Here is a 22,745-nt window from a genome sequence, read left to right as displayed (position 1 = left end):
TTTCACTTTGGAACGGCTCATTCGAATACAGTGGTTGGCGATATCATAACCCAGAAATTCAACTTCCTGTGTATGAAAGACACGTTTCTCTGTTTTAACAAAGAGTTTGTTCTCTCTGAGCCTTTGTAGAACAGCGGACACATGTTTTACATGCTCTGAAAAAGATGATGAATATATCAATATATCATCCAAATATATCACCACGTACTGGTCCATCATGTCTCTGAAGATGTCGTTCATGAAGAACTGAAATGTGGCTGGAGCGTTACAGAGACCAAAAGGCATCACCAGATATTCGTATAGGCCGTACCGCGTCTTGAAAGCGGTCTTCCACTCATCGCCTTCACGGATGCGAAGCAGATTGTATGCTCCCCGTAAATCTAATTTAGAAAAATACACAGAAGTGCCAAATTTATCTAACAAAACATTCATCAAGGGAAATGGATATTGGTTCTTTATGGTGATGTCGTTAAGAGCCCTGTAATCTATGCATGGCCTTAAGTCTCCCTCTTTTTTGGGAACAAAGAATAATGGAGAGGCAGCAGGCGATTGGGATGGCCGTATGAACCCCATATCAAGAGCCTTATCAATGTAGTCTTTTAAGACAGCATCTTCTTTGGGAGTTAAAGAATAAACACGACCAGTAGGTATCTTAGCACCAGGAATTAGATCAATCGGACAGTCATACTCTCTGTGAGGAGGAAGCTGTTCTGCCTGGCCCTTGTCAAAGACATCTGCATATTCAGTATATTCACATGGTATATGTGTACTGCTCTGATGTACGACACCGACAGAAAAACCTCCTTCCATAGAGGCCAGAATATGTGATTTGGATGACACTCCTTGACTGGTAAAGCAATGTTCGTTGCAATAGGCAGAAGGATATTGAATCAATCCCGTAACCCAGTCAATGGTTGGATTATGAAGAGTCAGCCAGGCAAGAACAAGCAATAATTTGTAATGAGGAGGCGCAATGACATCAAAAACCATTTCCTCTGAATGCCCATTTGATAAAGTCATTCGAATAGGTACAGTCTCCTGAGTGACTATACCTGAAGTCAAGACTGACCCATCCACAGTGCTCACTGTTTCAGGTTTGTTTTTGGTTATCAAGGGTATAGAGCATATTTTCGCATATGTAATGTCGATGTAATTATTTGTGGCTCCAGAATCAACCATGGCTCTGGAAACTAACTCTTGATCAGCAAAATGTAACGTCACCGCTACAGCTATAGGTGTATAAGTTGGAATGGTACGGGAGTCCGATGTAACACTCAACACAGGGACTCCTAGTGTCGAGTTTTGGCGTTTCCCGAACGCTTAAGTGTTTTTTTGGGACATACCGCCAGTAAATGCTCAGATGAACCGCAGTACATACAAAGATTGTTTTTTCTACGGTTTTCCCTTTCTGCATTAGATAATCGGCCTCTCACAGCACCGATTTGCATTGGTTCAGGATCATTAGATGAGGCTGCTGGTAACTCAGAACGGACTGATGCTTGCAAGAATGGTTTTCTCTCTCCTTTGCAAGCATTTCTCAGAGCATCGATTTGTAGAATCAGATCGGTCAATTCTATGAACCCTGTAGGGGCCACAGGAACCGTAGACAAGGCGTCTTTTAGTTCTTCTGAGAGACCCTTGTAAAAAAACGCGGTTTTCTTATCTTCAGGCCATTGGGTCTCGGCGGTTAATTGATTAAATCTGGCTATGTAAGCTAATAGTGTTTGGTTACCTTGTTGTAGATTAAGCAATTCCAGATCTGTGGCTTGCGTAGAATAACGCATATCAAGACCTTGCTCATGGCAGATAGAAGCTTGTCGTACAGTAACAGACTGTTTGTCTCCAATAAAGGATTAGCCCAAGCAGCAGCTGTGCCCCCCAAATGTGAAAGCACGAAGGCCGCCTTTGTAGTTAAATCAGGAAATGAGTTAGGCCGGCACAGGAAATGGAGTCAGCACTGATTGACAAAAGGTTCTATAGGTTTTGGGATCTCCTGTGAACCTTTCTGAAGGAGTCAAAGGAAACTGCGTTGGCATAATCACTTGAAGGTTTTCCTGTTGTGGTACCGGGGTACCGGATCCGGGTGCAATGGCAGCTGGAGCCAGTGTTCCCTGAGGAGCAGTCCGAATAGCGTCTTGCATAACATCCATGCGATGACGCAATGTGTCGTGTGCCGTAATCGTTTTGTTTCTCAAATCTGTGATTGAGTCAGAACCGTTAAAGGATCCGTACCCTCCATGGCTTCTGATTCTGTCATAAATCCCCAAAGTATTTTATGAAAAGGATACAGTAACTAAAAGGATACAATTGATAGGGGTCTTCCGGATCCTTGAATTCACACGATTTGATAGACGTGATGTCAATTTAGACCTTCCAAACGATACAACTCTGACTGGTAAAACAGGCAGAGAGAAGGATCACTGGAAAGGGCGTGGGAGAGTAATAGGAAGGCAGCCTAGGAAAAATAAAGCATAGTGAGAAACTATCTCAACTAACCGCTCTGATAGAATGGCAATAATGCAAATTCCAACACTAACCTGTAGGCTTAGAACTGGAGTATCCACCAAAGTCAATGAAGAATCCAGGAAAAAAACCAACGACAAAGGAGGGAAGGTTAGTACGGGAGACTTATCCCGAACGGCACGAGGCTCTCGCTAGATACCGGGTTGGTGCAACACAGGATAGCGTCCATAGATCTGTGCACAGACACCTTCAAATAAAAGTAGTAGATACACCTTCCTTTCCCACCAGGAACAGAACAAAATTGAAATGAGTCCACCTGTCATTTCCTCACAGGTTCAAATCAACCGCGTGCTGGATACAAGCAGACCAAGTACACGCAGCCAGGACAGCCGCGCTTGAAGAGTTCCGGCATCCGCGTGGGATTTTACACGCGTATCAAGTACACGCAGCCAGGACAGCCGCGCTTGAAGAGTTCCGGCATCTGCGTGGGATTGAAAGCGGAAACTTACACGCGGACCGGACAGCAGCATACAAATCAAACAGGAACCCGCGTGTGAGAAGACACGCTAACAAAATCTGCTGAAGGCAGGTACAGGAGATCATGTGTGAAGGATCACGTCGATGAAGGCCAAGGAAGCAACTGACAGGATGCGAGGACGCAGATGAAAAGTACAGCTACCAAGACGCCAAAATGTTCAATCAGAAGTAGCGAGCCACGTATCCACGCTGCTTATGAACGTTCTGCCGTAAAACACGCGACTATCCTAAATCACGTGAATTCAACGACGTGAATAATGCAGGCGTTGTTTTCCTGGTAATACATCAAACAACCTCCATCTCAAATAAAACGGTCTAGCAGTTTCTATGAGCATAACCCGTTCTGCGTACAGCCTGAGATCCAGAGGTAAAATGCCCAGCATGCATGACACATACAATGCAATTTTGGGGACAGAACCCCCGCCAAGTTTGGGAGACCTGTATAGTGGGAGAGAGGCCTATCAGTGCAATCTGAATATGATACAATACAATTTGGGAACAGGCCTGTATAGTGGGTGAGAGGCCTATCAATTAAATCTGAATAGCATACAACACAATTTGGGGTAGAACCCATGATAAACTTTGGAGACTTGTATAGTGGGAGAGAGGCCTATCAATGCAATCAGAACATCATACAATACAACTTGGGGACAGAACCCCTGATAAGTTTGGGAGACCTGTATAGTGGGAGAGAGGCCCATCAATGCAAACAGAATATCATACTGTGCAGTTTGGGGACAGAACCCCTGATAAGTTTGGGGGACCTGTATAGTGGGGGAGAGACCCATCAGTGCCATCTGAATATCATAGCATACAATTTGGGAACAGAGACCCAGCTAAATTTGGGAGACCTGTATACTGGGAGAGAAGCCTATGAATGCAATCTGAATTTCACACAATACAGTATGTGGAAAGGACCTCTGATAGATTTGGGAGATCCGTATAATGGGAGAGAGGCCTATAAACACAATCAGAGTATCATAGAATTCAATTTCGGAACGAAAACTCTCCTAAAGTTGGGAGGCCCGTTTATTGGGGGAGAGGCTTATCTATGCAATCTGAATATCACACAATACAATTTTTGAACAGAAACTCTGATACTTTTTGGAACTGTTTTATATCGGTTAAGTGGCTAGGATTATCTATCATAGACAGCACATACCAATCCAGTCATCCAAGAAGGCTTTCTGGTAGACTTCATAATTTTAAAGATCTCCTTCTTAAAAACTGAAAGGACATGGTAAACCCTCTTGAAATTGCATGTCTTCACTATAATCGGCACCCCATCCCTGCCACAAGCCTTTAACACGTTTGCAAGACTGAATATAAGATTCAGGAAAGTTTTATCCAGTCTTCAACAACTTCCAAACTATTCACTAGTGTAAGACATTACTAATCAACGAAACCCTAATCAACGAAACCCTAATCAACGAAACCCTAATCAACAAAACCCTAATCAACAAAACCCTAATCAACAAAACCCTAATCAACAAAACCCTAATCAACAAAACCCTAATCAACAAAACCCTAATCAACGAAGCCCTAATCAACGAAACCCTAATCAATGAAACCCTAATCAATGAAACCCTAATCAATGAAGCCCTAATCAATGAAACCCTAAATACAACTCTGTGCCCTCAGCGTGCTGGTGAATAAAGATGTCAACTGGGGCCTCCATTTGTATATTGAGCAGCATGGGCAATAGAACGTACCTCTCTGGAAGTTGAATGCAAGTGCATATGGTCAGGCCACAACGACAGCATCATTTGGGGAGGAACAACAAGTTACGAGTGCTGCGACCGAAGCACATCTGCCTTCACAAGATGGGCATAATCACATACAAGCAGCTTGGAGTCAAATCTACCCATCATCACTGCTTTATATCCACAATAGCCAGCAAAAAGCTGTCAACGCCTTTCAGTGCCTGAACTAAAGTGAGAGTGGCAGTATCACTGCTACACACAGCCAGACCAGAACCTACAAAGATACAATCCCAACAAGCTACCTTTGACCACAATCTTGGCAAGCTGAGCTGTAAGACATACCTCCAGTACATTACCCTGGAATTGTAAAGGAATCAATGATTGAAATTAGAGAGCATGTCTAAATCCAGCAATGCCTTTCCAGGAACAATAGGCCGAGTTTTCTAACAGTCTGAAAATTCTACCCCAGACATTTGTAAAATCTGACCAATATGGGTAGAATCAAAACAAAAGACCCTCAAAATGTTTCTATTCATATCTTGCCCCAAGACCCTTTTCATTCAAAGTGTTTGAAACTTGAATGGGGCACAATTCTTAAGAGTTGACATATTCAGGGCAGATTATTTTCCCGTTTCTCCACTGCCTTCCTCCACATAATACATTTATTTTCCTATAGCATAAGCAGTTCCTTCTCATCCATTGCGCAGCCATTGCACATTAACTGACTCCTAACCTTTATTCTATGAACAAGTTGCTAGTGTTACAGGTTACATTAATTTAACATTCAGCAAATCTGGACATAGCCCTGGGCTCTCTTTTCAGTTATAAGGTTTTGTTACTGACATTAGTTCTGTCCCCCCTTACTTACTGCACTTCTCGTTAAGTAGTTCTAGCTGCTTATGCACTTCTCACATGTCAACCTAGTTTGCTCTCCTCGGTACATAGTTGATATGTTCTTTCCTTCTCTGCTCACACCCTATTTGGCCTATCCCAGTTAGCTTATAATCCATAAGTGATTTTATTTTCACTCACATTTCTTCTCTTATCGGACTGTCCTCCTTCCTGTGCCTTACACTTCGCTCCAGTTGAATTGTTAGCTTTGTCTTGTGGCATGCCATAATTTAGCTACTTCTGGTGCCCCAAGTATAGGAATTCCTACAGCTTTCTTTATAATTGGCACATGCTGTTTGATCTTTAAAGCTTACTTTAAAAATGACCTTTCAAAAGCTTTACCCGATGCACCCTTGCTTTCCCATGGAGTACAATGCCATACAATTCAAATAATCATTGCTGGAACAATGTCAGATACATTGTCAGTAGGAATTTGCATTTCAGAATAATGTCTCTCCTTTTCTGTGAAAAGCCACCCGGGAAATGAGGGGTTAATGGTAATGGAACTTAGCATCTTATCTACAATTACCGACTTTATGTAGATTTACTGACTACCACTTTAACTGATTCTTATATTTGGCTCCCTTCTACCAAGACAACCCTGGCTTGTCTGGGTGGAAAGTTCACAAGTTCATGGACTAGCCTCTGCACTTTAGAAGTTAAATACCTCAGCAGAAGCGACTCAGCCCAGAGGAATGTGCCATAAGGGGATCATCCTTCGGAGGTCGATAAACTGAATACCATTAAATTGCATAATAGCAACACCTGTTATTACAGCAAGAGGAATCCGGCATAACGTGCTATAAAAGAACACACATTTTTATAATCTTGTGTTATAAAGTGACAATCTCTTAGTTGACATAGCGCCTGAGAAGAACAAGTTACTCTCTTACCTGGTAACGTTCTTTCGATGGGATGGTCCGACGACGTATTCCATATCTATGACAGGTTATCACCACAGCTGTGCTGCTTTGAAAAATCTTTCGGCGTCTGCATCCTGCGTCGATACCCTGTCCTCGAGGGCCTCCATCGAGCCGACGTCACCGGATGTTATAAGTAGGACGCACAACGCCTGTATCCTCAGTTGTAGTTTTTTCCCCAGAACGTGTGGCACCAAACTTCTGCCAGTATGACCACAGAAAGCCTTGCGGAAACGTAAGCTGCAATCGCATAAGAAATTCTGTAGCGGGACAGGTACGGAGGGAGCAATATGGAATACGTCGGACCATCCCATCGAAAGAACGTTACCAGGTAAGAGAGTAACTTGTTCTTCGAGGGGATTGGGTCCTCCGACGTATTCCATATCTTTGACAGACTCCCAAAGCAGTACCAACGTATGGAGGAGGGAAAAGAATTTAAATATAGAAATTTAGAATGCCCAATCAAATTGCAGAGTAAAGGACAGCCTTGCCAAAGGCCAGATCCTGCCCTTGGATAGAGTCTAGGGAGTAGTGTCTTACAAAAGTATGGACCGAAGCCCAAGTGGCTGCTTCACAGATGTTACAAATAGGAACACCCCTCTGCAGGGCAGTAGAGGCAGCCATACCCCTATTGGAATGGGCTCATAAGCCTATCGGAGGGTCCTTACCCGCCAAGCGGTAACATTCAGAAATTGTCAAGATAATCAATATAGACAAAGTCGGTTTACTAACAGCTTGTCCCAAACGCCTTCCAGCGTAACCTATAAAGAGCTGATCATCCACTCTGACCAGGGACATGTGTGAAATGTAGAAACTTAAAGCTCTCCTAGGATCCAACCTATGGAGCCTCTCCTCTTCCGTACCAGGATGCGGAGGAGGATAAGATGCCGGAAGAATTACCTTCTGGCTTAAATGAAATTCCGATACAACTTTCGGAAGAAAGGAAGGACGAACCGAACTCTAAGGACAACCCTGTCCTTATGAAACACCATGAAGGGTGGCTTAACAGAAAGTGCCTGCAACTCACTCACTCTGCGAGCGGAAGTAACACAACTAAAAACACAGTTTTAAGGGTTAACAGTCTCAAAGGACAAGAACGTAAAGGCTCAAATGGAGCACCCATTAGGAATTTTAGAACAAGGTTCAAATCCCGACCGGGCACCTGGAAAGGTGACGGTGGAAACACATTAGTGACCCCTTTCAGAAACTGAGAAATCAAAGGAATTTTTAAATAAGAACACTCCTCAGCTGAGCGCTTAAATATGGACAGCGCCGCCAGGTAACCTTTAATGGCCCTTGTGGGCTAATGAAAGCAAAAAAGACAGAACCACAGGAATGTCACATGAAATAGGATCCACATTCTTAACCCTGCACCAGTCACAGAACTTTTTCCAAAGGCAACGGTACAGGGACTTTGTTGCAGGCCATCTGGCTGAAAGCAACACCTTCATCACGTCTTCAGGGAGGTCCCAATCCTTATACCTCAACCTTTCAGAAGCCAAGCATGAAGGTTGAGGGATCGGACCTCTGGATGGAGAACCTGACCTCCCCCCCCTCCCGCGAGAGCAGATCGTCTCGGTAGGGAAGAAGGCATGGAGGGCAGATGGACAAGTCGAGAAGATCCGGGTACCACGTTCTCCGGGCCCATGCCGGAGCAATGAGGATCATCCGGGAACCGAACCTCCATAACCTCTGCAGCACTTGCAGGATGACGGGGACTGGAGGAAACTCGTACAGCAGTGGGAAGGACCACTCCACCACAAACGCGTCTCCTAAGGCTCCTCTTGGAGGAAATTCCCGCGAGCAGAACCTTTGCACTTCCGGTTGACACTGGAGGCGAAGAGATCCACTTGTGGGGTCCCCCAAAGGACGAGGATCTCCAGGAGAATCTCCTGAGCCAGCTCTCACTCGTGAGAGATGGCGCTCTGCCTGCTCAGAGCATCCGCTGTCTTGTTTTTGTCTCCGGCCAGATGAACTGCCGAGATCGAAATTTCCTGATGGATGGCCCAGAGCTGCATCGCCTCCCTGCACGGAGGAAGTGACCCTGCCAACCCCTTTTTGTTGAGGTAGTGCATGGCCACTGTGTTGTCCGTCCGAATCAGGACATTCTTCCCTCGCAATGTCGGCAGAAAAGCCTTCAGGACAAGCCTGACGGCCCTCAGCTCCAACAGATTGATATGGATTCTGGACTCCGACGGAGACCAGGCTCCAACAGATTGATATGGAGTCTGGACTCCGACGGAGACCAACGACCACTGACTGTCAACTCGTTGGCATGAGCTCTCCATCCCGTGAGGGATGCGTCCGTCACGATAGTCACCTCCCGCCAGGGTAGCCAAAATGGAGCCCCCCCTCATCAGATTGCCTTCGACGGCCCACCACAGAAGGTCCTAGGCGACCGAGGGCGGCACCTGAACGGGGTCCAACATCCTGCCGGAGGACTGTGACTACTGCATCTTGAGGGCCCATTGCAGAGCTCTCATCCGCAACCTGGCCTCTGGCACCAGAAGAAGGCAGGATGCCATGAGGCCGAGCAACCTCAAGAACTCGAACGCCGGGAACCTGGGCATGTTGAAACTTGTGCACCATCAGCTGCATGTGACGAGCCCTCACCTGGGGAGGGAAACACTGCCCCGGGGACGTGTCGAGCACTGCTCCGATGTACTGGAGCCGCTGATTTGGCGTCAAGTGGGACTTCTTTAAGTTGAGGGAGAAGCCCAGCTTGTGAAGGGAGTGGCAGGTGACGGACAGATGATCCAGGACATGCTTCGGAGAGCGCGCCCTGATCAACCAATCATCCAGGTAGGGGTAGACGTGAATCCCCCTTTCCTGAGATACGCTGCCACCACCACCATGAGCTTGGTGAAGGCCCTCGGGCCGAGGTCAATCTGAACGGCAGGACCTGAAACTAAAAGTGCGAGTCGCCAACCGCGAACCTCAGGAACTTCTTGTGCTTGGGATGGATCGGCACATGAAAGTAAGTGTCCTTGAGGTCGAGAGACACCAACCAGTCCTGCAGTTGAAGGGCCTGGAAGACTTGAGAAAGAGTAACCATCTTGAACTTGTCCTTCATGAGGAGCTTGTTCAAACCGCGCAAGTCCAATATGGGTCTCAATCCCCCGTCCTCCTTTGAAATCAAAAAATAAGGTGAATACCATCCCTTGTTCCTCTCCGCTACATGCACCAGTTCTATGGCGCCTTTCTCCAGCAGGGATTGTATTTCCTACGCAAGCAGTGTATCCGGACTCTTCAAAGAGAGATTCCCGGGTGGATTGTCGTGAGGCCTCTGCCGGAAAAGAAGACAGTAGCCGTGGGCTATGATCTCCAGAACCCGCACATCTGAAGTAATGGCACGCCATTCTACAAGATGCTGCGCCAGCCTTCCCCCAACCGGCGAACCATGGGACAGGGCCTCATGACTGAGCTGAAGCAGCTGTGGCATTGCCTAAGGGTAAAGAGCCAACTACTACCCGAGCGGCCTTGGCACCTCGAGTACCTTGTTTTCCACCTCAGGTACTCCGACGGCTGCCCCTTTGACTTGCAGCTCCCCTCGATCTACCAAAAGATGAGTAATATCGAAAGGAACCTCCCCTCCATTGTTGTCCCCTAGGACGAAAAGGCGGAGGTTGGCGAACTGCAGCGCTCAACGACTTTGGTGCAGCTTTGGAGGTCTGCAACCTCTCAGGGCTCTCGTCAGCCTTACTGCCAAAAAGATGTTCACCATCAAAGGGCATGTTGAGGAGCCGGGCTTGTACATCAGGAGCAAACCCCGACTTCCGCAACCATGCAAATCTGCGCATTACGGTGCTCGCCGCCATGGACCGGCTGACGCAATCTGCCACGTCCAGACCCGACCGAACGGATTCACACATGGCATCCTTGCATCCTGAAAAAGAGAAAGAAAGCCATCCCGTTCCTCCCCTTCGGGAATATGTTCAGCTGCCAAAGAGACAATTCCACAGAGTAGGAGTGAAACGTGCTAAGGCGCACACAGAGTTGGCTGCCTGTAAAGCCATACCCCCTGAAGAAAACACTTTCTTCGCCCAGCCATCAAAACGTTTGTCGTCCCTATCAGTAGGGATGGTAGGGTACGATGCCTGTTTTGCCGGGTCCGCAGCCGCCTGCACCACCAAACTCTCTAGAGTGGGGTGCGTAGTCAAGTAGCTGGGGTTGCTACTGGCTGGACGATATTTCTTCGGCAAAGAGTTGCTCACTGCCGGGAGACTCCCCAGAGCAGTCCAAGCCGCTGCCACCCTTCTCTGCAAGGCCATATGGAATGGCAGTACCAGGTCAGTTGGTGGACCTTGGTCAAGGATATCCGTCAGGTCATCCTGCAGAAAATCCACTGGTGGCGCAGACCACCCCAAGTATTCCGTTACCCTCGACATAAGGCGCCAGTACGAGGACTCGGTGTGGGTGCCAGGCTCAGGCCTACTGAACTCCACCTCCGGAGAGGTGTCCAGCCCACTGGCGTCGTGCAACGACTGACGCAGGTCTTCATGCTGGCTATGACCAGACAAAATCTCGTCAGGTACCTCATCAGGAACCAAACCCTCGCCCTCAGACCCTTCCTCCACCTCAGAAATATAATCAAGAGGTTGGAATGGGGCACATAAAAAGGGACAAAGACATTTTTAGACTTGGCCAGAGCCTTTCTAGGGGGTTCCACCATGCCACGAGGTACCTCCGACAAAGCAGCCTCGAAAGGCATCGATGGAATCGACATCGAGCGTGGCGCCAACGGCTTCGAGGGCAGAGCCCCGAGCATGTCCTTCGAAAACCTGGGCGCCGATGGTGTTGACGGCTTCCTCGGAGGCGAAGCCTCGAGAGAATCCCTCGACGACCTCAGTGCCGAAGGCGCCGATGTCTTCTTCGAAGACCTCAAAGGCTCCGACGGTCTCGAGGGCGTCAAGGACCGGGAACTGGAGCAGGCATTTCTAGAGCAATCCACCTTGTCCGATCGAGTCCTCGAAGGTGCTCGATCGTACCGACTACCCGAGTCCGAAGGCGTGCGAGTGGTGGCTCTAGCACGTTCACGGCCGGCATCTTTTGACGGCGCGGACGGAACGGAGCCCTGCGACTGAAAAATCGCCAACATCTCCTGCCGAAATGAATCCCATTGCGCAGGTGTGGAATGCTTGTTGGGACAAGCAACCCACCGATAGGCAGAGCGCTCGGACGAGGACGGCGACGGCGCTTCCGTGAGTGCCTCGAAGAGGCAGAGGAATGGCGGGACCTACTCCGGGACCGAGACCCGCCGGACCTACGCTTACGATACGGAGAGTCGCCCCTCGAATCGTCAGTCGAAAGCCCAGTGGATTTCGACTTCCGGGGGTTGGCCATCTTACCGACAGAAAGCTGCTTCTTACGCTCCCGCAAGGCCTTCGACGTAAGCGACTGGCATTCTACACAATCATCCGTGTCGTGGCCCTCACCGAGGCACCAGAGGTAGGCGTCGTGCGAGTCCGTCAACGACATCTTGGACCCGCAGTCCGGACACTTCTTAAAACCCGGCCGCAGTGTGGAAGAAGACAAAGACATAATGGAAATCTTCACAACGAACAGGTTCGAAGAAGAACCGAGGCTCGCAGAGATCTCTGAAGCAAACACGTTCGAAGAAAAAAAGGAACTGAGGCTACGGGCGTCGTGCGTCCTACTTACAACATCCAGTGACGTCGGCTTGACGGAGGCCCTCGAGGACAGCGTATTGACGTCATCGACGCAGATGCCGAAAGATTTCCCGAAGGTGGTGATTACCTGTCATAGATATGGAATACGTTGAAGGACCCAATCCCCTCGAAAAGATAATTCTTAATGAGACCCAAATGAGTGTGTGTTTATTTTTGAATGAACCTTTGAAATTTTTGCTAAGTACATGTTAAAACTTGATTGTTTAAACTTGTATTCTCGATTCCTGTGTCTTTAATTTGAGTCACTAAAAATAAAGACACAGGAATCGAATTAAACAATGTCCAATAACAAATGCAAGAAAATAAATATCGAGCACTTGTAAATAACAAAGGACCCAGAGGAGAAAGGCACACTGAGAACGAAAAGATTGGGTACCAAACCCTTGAGAATACAAGCTTAAACAACCAAGCTTTAACCTGTACTAATAATCATAGATTGCAAAAACGTTAATTAAAAAATAAACACAAAAAAACTATTTTCGCATTGGGTCTCCTTAAGAATTTTCTTTTCTCAGGCGCTATGTAAACTAAGAGATTGTCACTTTATCACTCACTCATACTTCTGGGCAAACACAGAAGGGAGTCTCTTTACAAGCGACGAGAACCCCCCCTGATCTATTAAGGAGAGCACCCAGACAAAGAGTGAATGTTTGCAAACTCCAAGTTTTATATTATAATCTTGACCACAGAAAAAAAGAGTTTACAGAAAAATGAGAATTCTGAGGCCATATTTACAGACTATGCATCACTAAAATGGCAATTAAAGACTACATGGGTCAGTTAAGCACTTCACCTTTCACCCAGAGAGATATACACCAGACTTCTGACATTAAAAGATGTTTCTGGGAGACCACAAAATCACGTTGCAATAAAGAACTGAATTGCATTGCAAGGATGAGACACTGTATGGCAGAGCAGTGAGCACCAAAGCACACAATCCCATGCCAAGTGGTAGCCTTAAAACCATTACTACCATCCATATGTTGTTCTACCAGCCTCGAACGTCACTCCCCTTTTCCCCTTTCCTTTCCACACGATCACCTTAAACCATCCCCCATGGCTCACAAACTGGGGGTCCTCTGTGAAAGTAAACTGAAGTGCACCAATTCCTAGATGTTCAAATAGCTCAGCGGGTTGAGTGCTTGCTGCCGAAACCTGTGTGTTATCTGCAGGTCGCAGATTTGAATCGTGGCAAGGCGGACTCAGACTTTCATCCTTCCGGGAGAGAGGAGTACCAATTTAAGTTTGGTGATTTATATGCAAATGTGTTCTATATATAGCGCTTTAGCGGAAGCGCTATATAAATAATAAATCTTTATCACTTGCTCAGCGTTAGCTGCTAAACTCAATCTGAAAAATCGAACCTTTCACTCTACCAAAGCATTTGTCTCCATTTCTCAGCAGTTTACGTCACCAGTCTCCTTGCAGTGCTTCTCCCTCTCTGTTCCTCTCATAGTTCTCAACATGTCTACCCTTAGGGTCTACAACCTCAGACATGCTTCACTCAACTCCACCTTCATGCATGTTTTTTTATGTATGCAGTATCCTTCCTTTTTCACACTCCTGGTCTATGAATTCAGTGATTTAATACATCGCTAAACCTATCACCTGTTATTCTCCCTCTTGCATCCTTTACTTAAAGGCCCTCAACAACTAAACTGTTCACTTCTACCATACACTACCCCCACGCTATCGCTCTGTCTTCCGCCATCCCATTTGAACTCATCACCAGCCTTCAAGTACAGTACATCATTACCTGGCTTCATGGTCCCTCAAGAATCGACCACCCCACCTCGAGTGACCATCAGAATCCTAGGAATCCATTATACTCGTGAAATCCTCCATCGTTAGCCATGGTTTGTACAGTAGATGACTATCTTTTTTTCATCTCTGCTACAGTTATGCTTTGTGACATAATGGTTATCGGTCTCAAGCTACCTTCCCTTCACTCCCCTGTTTATGTACCAGCCATTTTTCCCCGCATCCAGGGGACTGTTAAAATACTGATAGTACAGACCTCCCTGCCACGGTCACATAAATACAATTACATTTCCACTACAAGTCAGAGAAGCCACACTGTGTAACATAACCCCTGAGGTATAATCCAAGAACATCTCTCACACACTGTGCATTATTTTCTCTACCCTCTAAGGATAGGTGAAAGAAAGGGGCGCGTGGTTGGGGAATGGAAAGAAGAGGAGGGTATGTATGAATTACTGTGTAGACCAGAGACCCTACAAAGAGGTTTCTATCAAATTAGACCCCCTAAAATGTGACATTGTCCGAGGCAAGATCATATCAACAATGTGACAGCTTTCCATCTGCTGGGGGGAATCATCCGAATTTATTAAACTTCAGGAGCTGAAGTAAAAGGATTCTGCCATGAAAGAAGACAGATTTGCTAAACACACAATTTTCAGGCAGCGCTCTGCATTTTAAAAACTGGTGTTGGCGAGTTTCTACCCATATGGGCTGTTTTCTATGGGGTGCAGAATTGAACTTACCAACACCTATGCAGAAGGAATTCCCATGCCATGTCACAGTGCCCAACATAAAAGTATGCACAGCCATCTCGCAGTTCTATAATGCGTACTTGTCAGAAGAGCCTCTGGATGACATGCGAATCAGAAACCAGTGGGAAATGTGAACACGCAGATATTGAATAGCGTTTCGCATGTAGGTTTCCTTTGAAATATGTCATTGGCATGAAGGAAACCCGTTCACAGCATAGATCTACGTATTGACACATCTCACTTATTAAGTAATATAGAGTGAGGGAAAGTATGGTGTGGAATTATAAACTGTTTGCAGAAACTAAATTCAACAACAATGGAGGCAACATTTTTTTTTAAACAGTGTCCCTAGAGATTTGTTCACTTACAAGGTAGAAACACGTTTTTGTTGGTTAGCAGTCTACAAATTGAGGGGAGAATTCCTGGCCACAGCATGTGGTCCTCTCCCCTAGCCCACCTCCCCCACAATGGATGCATTGCTATCATGTCTAGAAATAAAGTTATGTTAATATTGGCCTTTATGGAGAAAAAAAAACGGAATCCATTTGACGGTAAACCAACAGGCTTCACTTGATAAACATTAACTTCATGAATATCGTGGCTGGGCAAATGTCCCTTTTTAAACTTGGGGACAGTCATAAAGCGAAGATAAACTATGTTATTAAAAGATTGATATAGTTCTTCATGACAGAATTACATTAAACAGCCAAAACTACATTTGTGTACAATACTCTTTGACCCAACACTGGCTTTCAACAGGGCTGATAGAAGGAAGACATCGCTGCAGGCGTATGCCTTTGCAGATGCTCATACAACAAATGGGCATAGTTACACCAAAGAAATCGATTTTTCTCTTGGCAAGAGAGCCAACACCCCTCTCAGCTGGAGAGGGTGGCTTCCTCAGGGGATTGGGATGGAAACAGACAGGGGAAGTTACTGGACAAAAGAGAACACTTGAAAGGGGATCCTTAGCATGAAGACCCGTTAATATAGGACAGACAGGGGCAAGGGAACATTCAGGAAATTCATGAGGGCAAAATTCTAAAGTAAAAAAGGGCCATCTTGGTTTTTACTGTCCACCTATTCCTTTTCATCTCCCCTGACTTGCTTCAAATTAGGGACTCCGATTATAAGAGCAGAAGAGGTAAACTCTGTAAAAGAGACACAGATTGGCTTTCAACAAGTGGCTTGAAAAGGGCCAACATCCAGTTATTATTTTACTATATGTGGGGGTGAAACACCCACTTGGAGAACCATCTTTTAGAATCATCTTTACAGGGAGAACTCTTGTTCAAGCTCCAGCTGCACAAATCCCTGCCGCTGGGTGAACATAATATTTCCAGGAAGCTGCTGGCGGCTTACTCCACAACCACTTCTGGGGTACAAGAGAAGTGAATGCTGGGAAGAAAGCTCCTCTGCCACTGAAGACTGCCAGTACAAAGGAAGCCTGTCCAAGGCTGCGGCTGGAACCCAGCAAACATCTATAAAGATTTTCTCTGGACTAGGAAAAGCAGTGCAAGCATTATGTTCCTTCAAGAGCCCTATTGAAAAAGCCCACAATGCTACAAGCCCAATGGGGCTGCTTTTGGCAATGCTAGTTGAAGAACCGAGTATTTCCCAATTGAAGCCACATTGAGAAGACATTGGAATACCACAGTGCCGATGGCTCAAACCAACTTCCCCATCTTCTGTGCTCCGAGCTACATTTCACCGCGTCAAGTTACCCAGAGAATTCAGTCAAGCCATGAAGTAGACACCACTCTCTGCTGATCCCGTACTTTTGAGACGGACTCACTGCAGCAAACCATCAAGACCAATCACCTGCTTTTTCAACATCGAACCACAATTCACACCTTAGGAAAAGTGCTAACACGACTGACTTGATGCCGTCAAGCCATTACAAAAGAGTACAAAAGAGTAGGGTAAATTGTGAATGTACTAGATTCCCCTAAAAAAGGCTTGTTTAAGTTCTGCCCCCCTGGCATTTATACCTTGGGCCCTAGGACATCATTAAAAGGCTACAGTAATCATTTTTAATGTCTGCTTGGTATTCCTTACTCCTGTCATTTATATACTGGCTCCTCAGCACAAGTTTGCCTTCGTCTCTGTATTTACTTTAGAGCAGTGGGATTGTGTTTTGGCCACTTATACGTTTTTGAGAAAAGGATCTATATTTTAAAAGATCCCTGTATGGACACATAATATTTTGATACCACCATGCTCTTGTTCGGATGTTTCAGTACTGGTTCACACATCCACAGAGTATAGTCAGCCCTCGGCCCCTGCTACCTTATGAGGTGAAGTACACAATTCATTTGGGTGCCATTTTCACCTTTATGACCAGATTACTGCTGCGCTTGTTGTAGCGGTCGGTGGGGCGGTGGGGTTTAGAAACCGCCACGCTCCCCTGGACTATTACCTGGAAATAGTCATTTCGTCACAGAGACCAATATTCAGAGATCATTCTGGAACACCATGTTATATACATGTGTAGATCTATACCTACGTCACAAGGGTGTTAGACCTGTACCATTAGTCTGACCTGTTTCTTACTTTTAGTGTCATTGCGGTTTGCATCATCCGTAAAAATGGCATAACGATCCCCTCATACCAACAACCCATGTCTGAATAGATCGAAAAGCACTAAAGTCAAAACCCTCTGAAAGTTTTCTCACTCCACACGGACACTCTGCTATGTATTATTATCCTCTCTGGTCTGCAATGGCACTACTTGTTATTAGTTTACGGCGAGTGGGGTGGGAGTGGGGCGGCCTCCAAACCAATGAGGAGGCTCAGAACGGGGTCTTTACCACACGTTAAAGACCCTATTCTGAGCCACCTCAGAGTGGGAGGCCGCCATCTTCCCTCGCCAGGAATCAGGTAAGTGCGACCCCCGTGTCCCATTCCCCTTACCCCCAACCCCTTTTTCCACATATCCAAATCCCCAACCCCAGCCCCACTCATCTTGCGCTGCCTTGTCCATCGCTGGTGCCGGGAACAGTTGTGTTCCCAGTGCGTCTCTGTCACGCGAATGGCCGCCATGTAAAGGGAGAAGGGACTACATGCAGTTCCCTTCTCACTGATCCATGGCGGACATCTTGATTTGCAGTTTCATCGCAAGCTTGTGATAAAAACACTACTAGTACCCGGCGAGGGCTCAATCAGAATGAAACAAGCATTCTGATTGGCCCTCGCTGGGGCATTACCCGGCCGGGATTCCACAGCCATTGTTCCTGGCGGGGGGAGAGGGCGTGGAAGCCCCTCAGCCAATGAGAAGGCTTGAAGCAGGGCTATCCCCGCTCCGAGCCTCCACACGACTGAGAAGCTACCTTCGTCCCCCTGCTGGGGACTCGGGTATGTTGCCCCCCTTTCCTCCCACCTCACCGCCCTCCCCACCCCACCCCACTTACCTTCTGCCTCCTTTGTCCACGGCGGGCGGCATGGCAGCCTCCAGCCGTATAGAGGCTCTTAGCAGGGCCATGCCCGCTCCGAGCCTCCACACAGCTGAAGGCTGCCTTCGTCCCCTGCCGGGGATTCAGGTACGTCTATTTTTTTTTCTTTTCCCTCCCTCTCCCCCACCTCCCCCATCCTCCCAACCCACTTACCTTCTTCTGTGCCGTCTTTTGGAAGCGAACGCGCTGGGAACACATCTGTTCCAAGCGCGTCCGCTCCCAATGGCCGCCATGGAAAGGGAAAATGGACTCAGTTTTCCCTTTGCCCGGCAGCCGCCATCTTTTTTTTTTTGGTCCCATTTTGGGACAGAAAAAATGGCTTTTAATACCCCGGTCACGCAGATCTTGTGTGCCGAGGTAGTAATAGCAATATGCCCCTCGCGGCGGCATTACCTTCATCTTAGAACTGACAGAACAAAATCATCACAGAGAGGTCCTGTCTGACTGCTACAGTTATTAGGACTTGGATATAGATTGAAACATGAAAGGGTATGCACTTTGCTCACCAAGGGCCCTTTGAGCTCATCTCCCTCGTCGACCTCCATATGCAATGTCAGGGCATCAAGCTTATTGAAGATTATGCAGGACTGCACCCGCTTGGCTTCAAATTCTGAAAAGCAGAGAAGAGAACATCACAAAATGCACAGCTATACTGCACAAGGCCTGCAAAAATGTCACATAGGATCAGTTTCTCCTTGACAAAGTTTACATGCACCACTCAATACTAGGGATGTCACACAATGAGGCTAAGCAAACTTCTATGAACAAGCGGGGGTCTACTCGCATAATTAAAACAGTATTTAGTTCATAAAGGTGGCAGGAGTGGCTCCTTGAACTCTTGTGTTCTACATTATAACAGTGGATGGCTATCTATACCTATGCATTGATGCATCCTCCTACAGGAGATCACTGAAGTGCTCATACAACTTGTGTCTTAAAGTAAAAGTTAATGTTGCAGAGCTTGAAGCTACCATACTTCAGTAAACTAGTGTTTTAGGGCCCTTGTGTACTGTTTTCTAGGACTAGTACAAACAGGAAGGCCTGACCCAACCAATCTTCATGGATCTTCATGATGGGGACAAGTACCCAAGTCCTTCAGCAGAATTGATAATTTCAATGAAAAGCAAGAAATAAGTTATTTAAAAGGTTCTCTATAGCATGCATATGACACAAGGGTACAACGAAGCACTGTCAAAGTGACGGGTATATTCAACAACAAGTATATAAAAACAGCTCAAATACAACCATAATGTACATAAGATAAAAAATAAAGTTACCCTAAAATGTAACATTTGTACATGTGTAACATTGTCCTAAAACAAAACAAACATGGAGGACGTTTTGAGAAGTAAAAACAGCCGTGGAGAAAGAAAAACAAAAAAAAGTCCTTCCGCCTAAAGAAGTACCTCTGAATCTGGGGAACTTACAACTTGAATGTATCTCAAGTCCTAAGGCCATTGCATCCACCTAAAAGCCAACAACGTTGCTTTACAACACTCTTTCCTAACCGGAAAGTGACCACCCTGGCAGCACCATAAAGGAATGTATATCGGAGAATCAGAGTGGAGTTTGGTAAACCAGCAACACCAGAATAAACTAAATTAAAATGAGAAACAAAAAGTCAGCACTAATGAACAGAATTCAAAATGAGATTTCAAATGTTTACTATGGAAATTAGTAGACCTGAATAAGGATGTGAGGGTTAAAAGGCATTGAGCAGTTCAATTTAAAATCAAGAGTTTATTTTACCATTGTATTTGATGGGTGATCTGTACACATGAATACCGTGTTTGCCCATGTTCGCCTGGGAAGCCAGCCATCAACCAGCAGTGACTGATAAAGTAAGTGTGGTCTGGGTGGGGAGTACAACAATTACTGTACTCCATTGAAATCCTATCACTCTTATTCGATTTATTTGATTTGATTTATTGATTTATAGAGCGCTTTACACCAAGGCGCTTGTTATTATAATAAGGCACTTATTAACCTACATAACATAGCACACCCATGTTAATCCGCTATTAAGTGGTTTTCCAATCACTACTGTGTCCCAATTGTGGGTAGGAAAAGTGGGAACAACAACTGAATTTGAGAGACAGGATCTGGGTGTTTTTTACTTGCTTCTACTGTGTCTCAAACGTAGGCGTTTTTCCCAATTGCCAGGTGTCTCAAATCTTGGTTTCTTTTACTTGCTGCGGTGTCTCAAGTTTGGGACGTCCCTCACACCCCCACTCGACCGCTGTGTGCCAGTTCTGGGGGTCTCCGTGCTGCTCCTGTGTTTCAGGTCTGGGTGTTGTTCCCTTGGCTGCTTTGTTCCACTTCTGGGTGTCTCCTGGCGAAAGTCTGTGGTACCCGTACCCACTTAGGGTCAAACAAGAGGCAGGGGAGAGGGATGGGTCTGACTTGGTTGGACCACAGATGGAGGGCCTTGGATGGAGGGCCAGGAGAGGGGTGTCCCGATCTCGGAGCTGATGGACTGCGGGGCACAGGGAGCACAAAGCCCCCTCTTCCCTAGGGGAGTTTGTGGGGTTGGTGGTTGCTGCACACTGGGGTGTGCTGGGGGGGGATGTGGGAGGCAGTCTGAACTCTGGGTATGGAGATGGTGCTGCCACCGAATGGCCCTGTTGAGGACCCACACTTCTACACGCAACGTGAGAGTGGTGGTTGTTGCACACCAAGATGTGCGACAGGGAAAGGGATGTTTGCCACGGGCAGTCAGAACAAAGGTGGTGGGATAGGGTGCTGCCACTAACCACCCCTACTTAAAAAAAACTAAAACTTGTCCTTCTACATACACCTCTCAAATTCCAAACTAAACACAACCAAACCTCTACAGCACAACAAACCTTGCACACTTCACTACACCACAACAAAACAAGCCACACATAACCTTGCCCAACAGCACATGGTGGCTACCAACCAAAAAACACCTACGCTAAGCGAACATTGGAAACCAAACCGAAGCTGCCAACAGCACATCACAGCTCTTGTGCTCTTTTCTCTCGCTCTGTCCTACTAATTTATCCACCCCTTTGCCCCATGCTTTACAGATCAAACAGAGCGCAAAGAAACAACACAGGTGGAAACAGTCCACGATAGAAGAACCTTTAACATAACCTAACAACAACAAACATGTGAAACAACTCCCTTTAAGGTTCTAAATGGTAAAATGGGGAGATAAGCAAGACGGGAAGGCAAGGGAGAAATAACAAACAACAGTCACATTCATTCACAGGCAGACGAGGGTTTTGCATACCTAAAGTGCATAGTTAAAAGACCATACTTTGTTCTATTTGATTTAGATGAGGTTGAGCAAACAAATAGGTCTTGGGTCACACAAACAGCATCAATGTTAGAAGCTTGAGGTCACTAAACCACCATGTTGAACATGCCTGGATCAAAGATGACAAGCCATACTCTTAAGCTCTTGGCCTGCTGAGAAATAATGATGGACATAAAACACATGGGATCAATGAAAAAGAAAAGGTGGGAAACACAAAAGCGGTAGATGGGCCAACCAATATTATGCATACCAGGACTTCAAATCGGGAGCGAAAAGGCCTAACCAATTAGCAATATACTGGACAACCAAACCACAGTATAAAAAGAGGCAGAAAAAGATTAGAGGTGTGGCAGGTACGACAGCGTTACAGAGAGCTGATGTACTAGCCCTAAGAGTATTTGCACTATATTGAAGAATATGCGCTTGGTACCATATTTTTTTTTTTACCGTATCAAAAAAACCTGGTTTGAACGATGATCATCATACAAATTAGGATTAGTTTGAACATGAAGATCTTTGTTATACACAAGATGACAAATGTAAGCCTTTTGTACATGTAATTTCATTGCATTGTTTGGCTGATCAGAGTTTCACTTTTAAGTGAGAGATTATTCATGGCAGATTTAGATCTTGGAAATCGATTGTAAAATTCCTGATATGCAATTATTGTTCAAATGGACTTCCAAAAATGAGCCCTGGTGGGAGGATTTGGGAAGGTCACCATATTATGCTGAGAGGTTAGCCAAAACCCATTGAAGGTGAGGTAGCAGAGCAGTCAAGGCTTGGTCTGAGGACGGGTGTGAGAGTGGTATAGGGCTACAATGAATCCACAATAAGCAACACTAATAATTCCATTAGACAGTAAGTACAAACATACAATTATTTATTAGGCCTTTAGTTTACACACTAAGCATATACAAATCATAGTTAAGTATTGTTACACAAAACCTTCTAAAACATATATAAACATCTGCCATTAGGAGAGATAGAATAGCACAGGACTTAATTACCAGTGCAACACAGTTGAATAATCTGATGCATACAAAAATAGGCAATACTCTTTACAATCAACACAACCCGCTTGCCGAATTCGAACCCCAAGATGGTTTGGAGCCTTGTGCCCAAAGGTCATGAGTTTCAAAACAAACTTCTGCAGGTAAATTCTTATAGGACTAGCAGTGCCAGTGGTTACGATTAATAAGAATTCCAAAATCAGATACAAGTTAAAGTAAAATTAATTTAAGTACACAACTCAACACAACACACTAGGATAGCCCTAGGGAAGGATTCTTA

General features: G+C 45.9%; 1 protein-coding gene across 3 annotated transcripts in view; it reads right to left on the bottom strand.

The window, feature by feature from the left end:
• Positions 1-22,745, bottom strand: part of POLR1H (RNA polymerase I subunit H) — a 234,904-nt gene that overhangs the window by 137,250 nt on the left and 74,909 nt on the right. For all 3 annotated transcript variants that reach the window (XM_069604703.1, XM_069604701.1, XM_069604702.1), the window contains exon 3: positions 18,676-18,779. In XM_069604703.1, the coding sequence (XP_069460804.1) occupies positions 18,676-18,779 (104 nt within the window). The remainder of the gene's footprint in view (positions 1-18,675; positions 18,780-22,745) is intronic.

Source organism: Ambystoma mexicanum, chromosome 1p (assembly GCF_040938575.1).
Source record: "Ambystoma mexicanum isolate Mex_15411 chromosome 1p, UKY_AmexF1_1, whole genome shotgun sequence".
Classification (NCBI taxonomy): Eukaryota; Metazoa; Chordata; class Amphibia; order Caudata; family Ambystomatidae; genus Ambystoma; species Ambystoma mexicanum.
The sequence above is the reverse complement of the archived record's forward strand: the minus strand, read 5'-3'. Positions and strand labels throughout refer to the sequence as shown.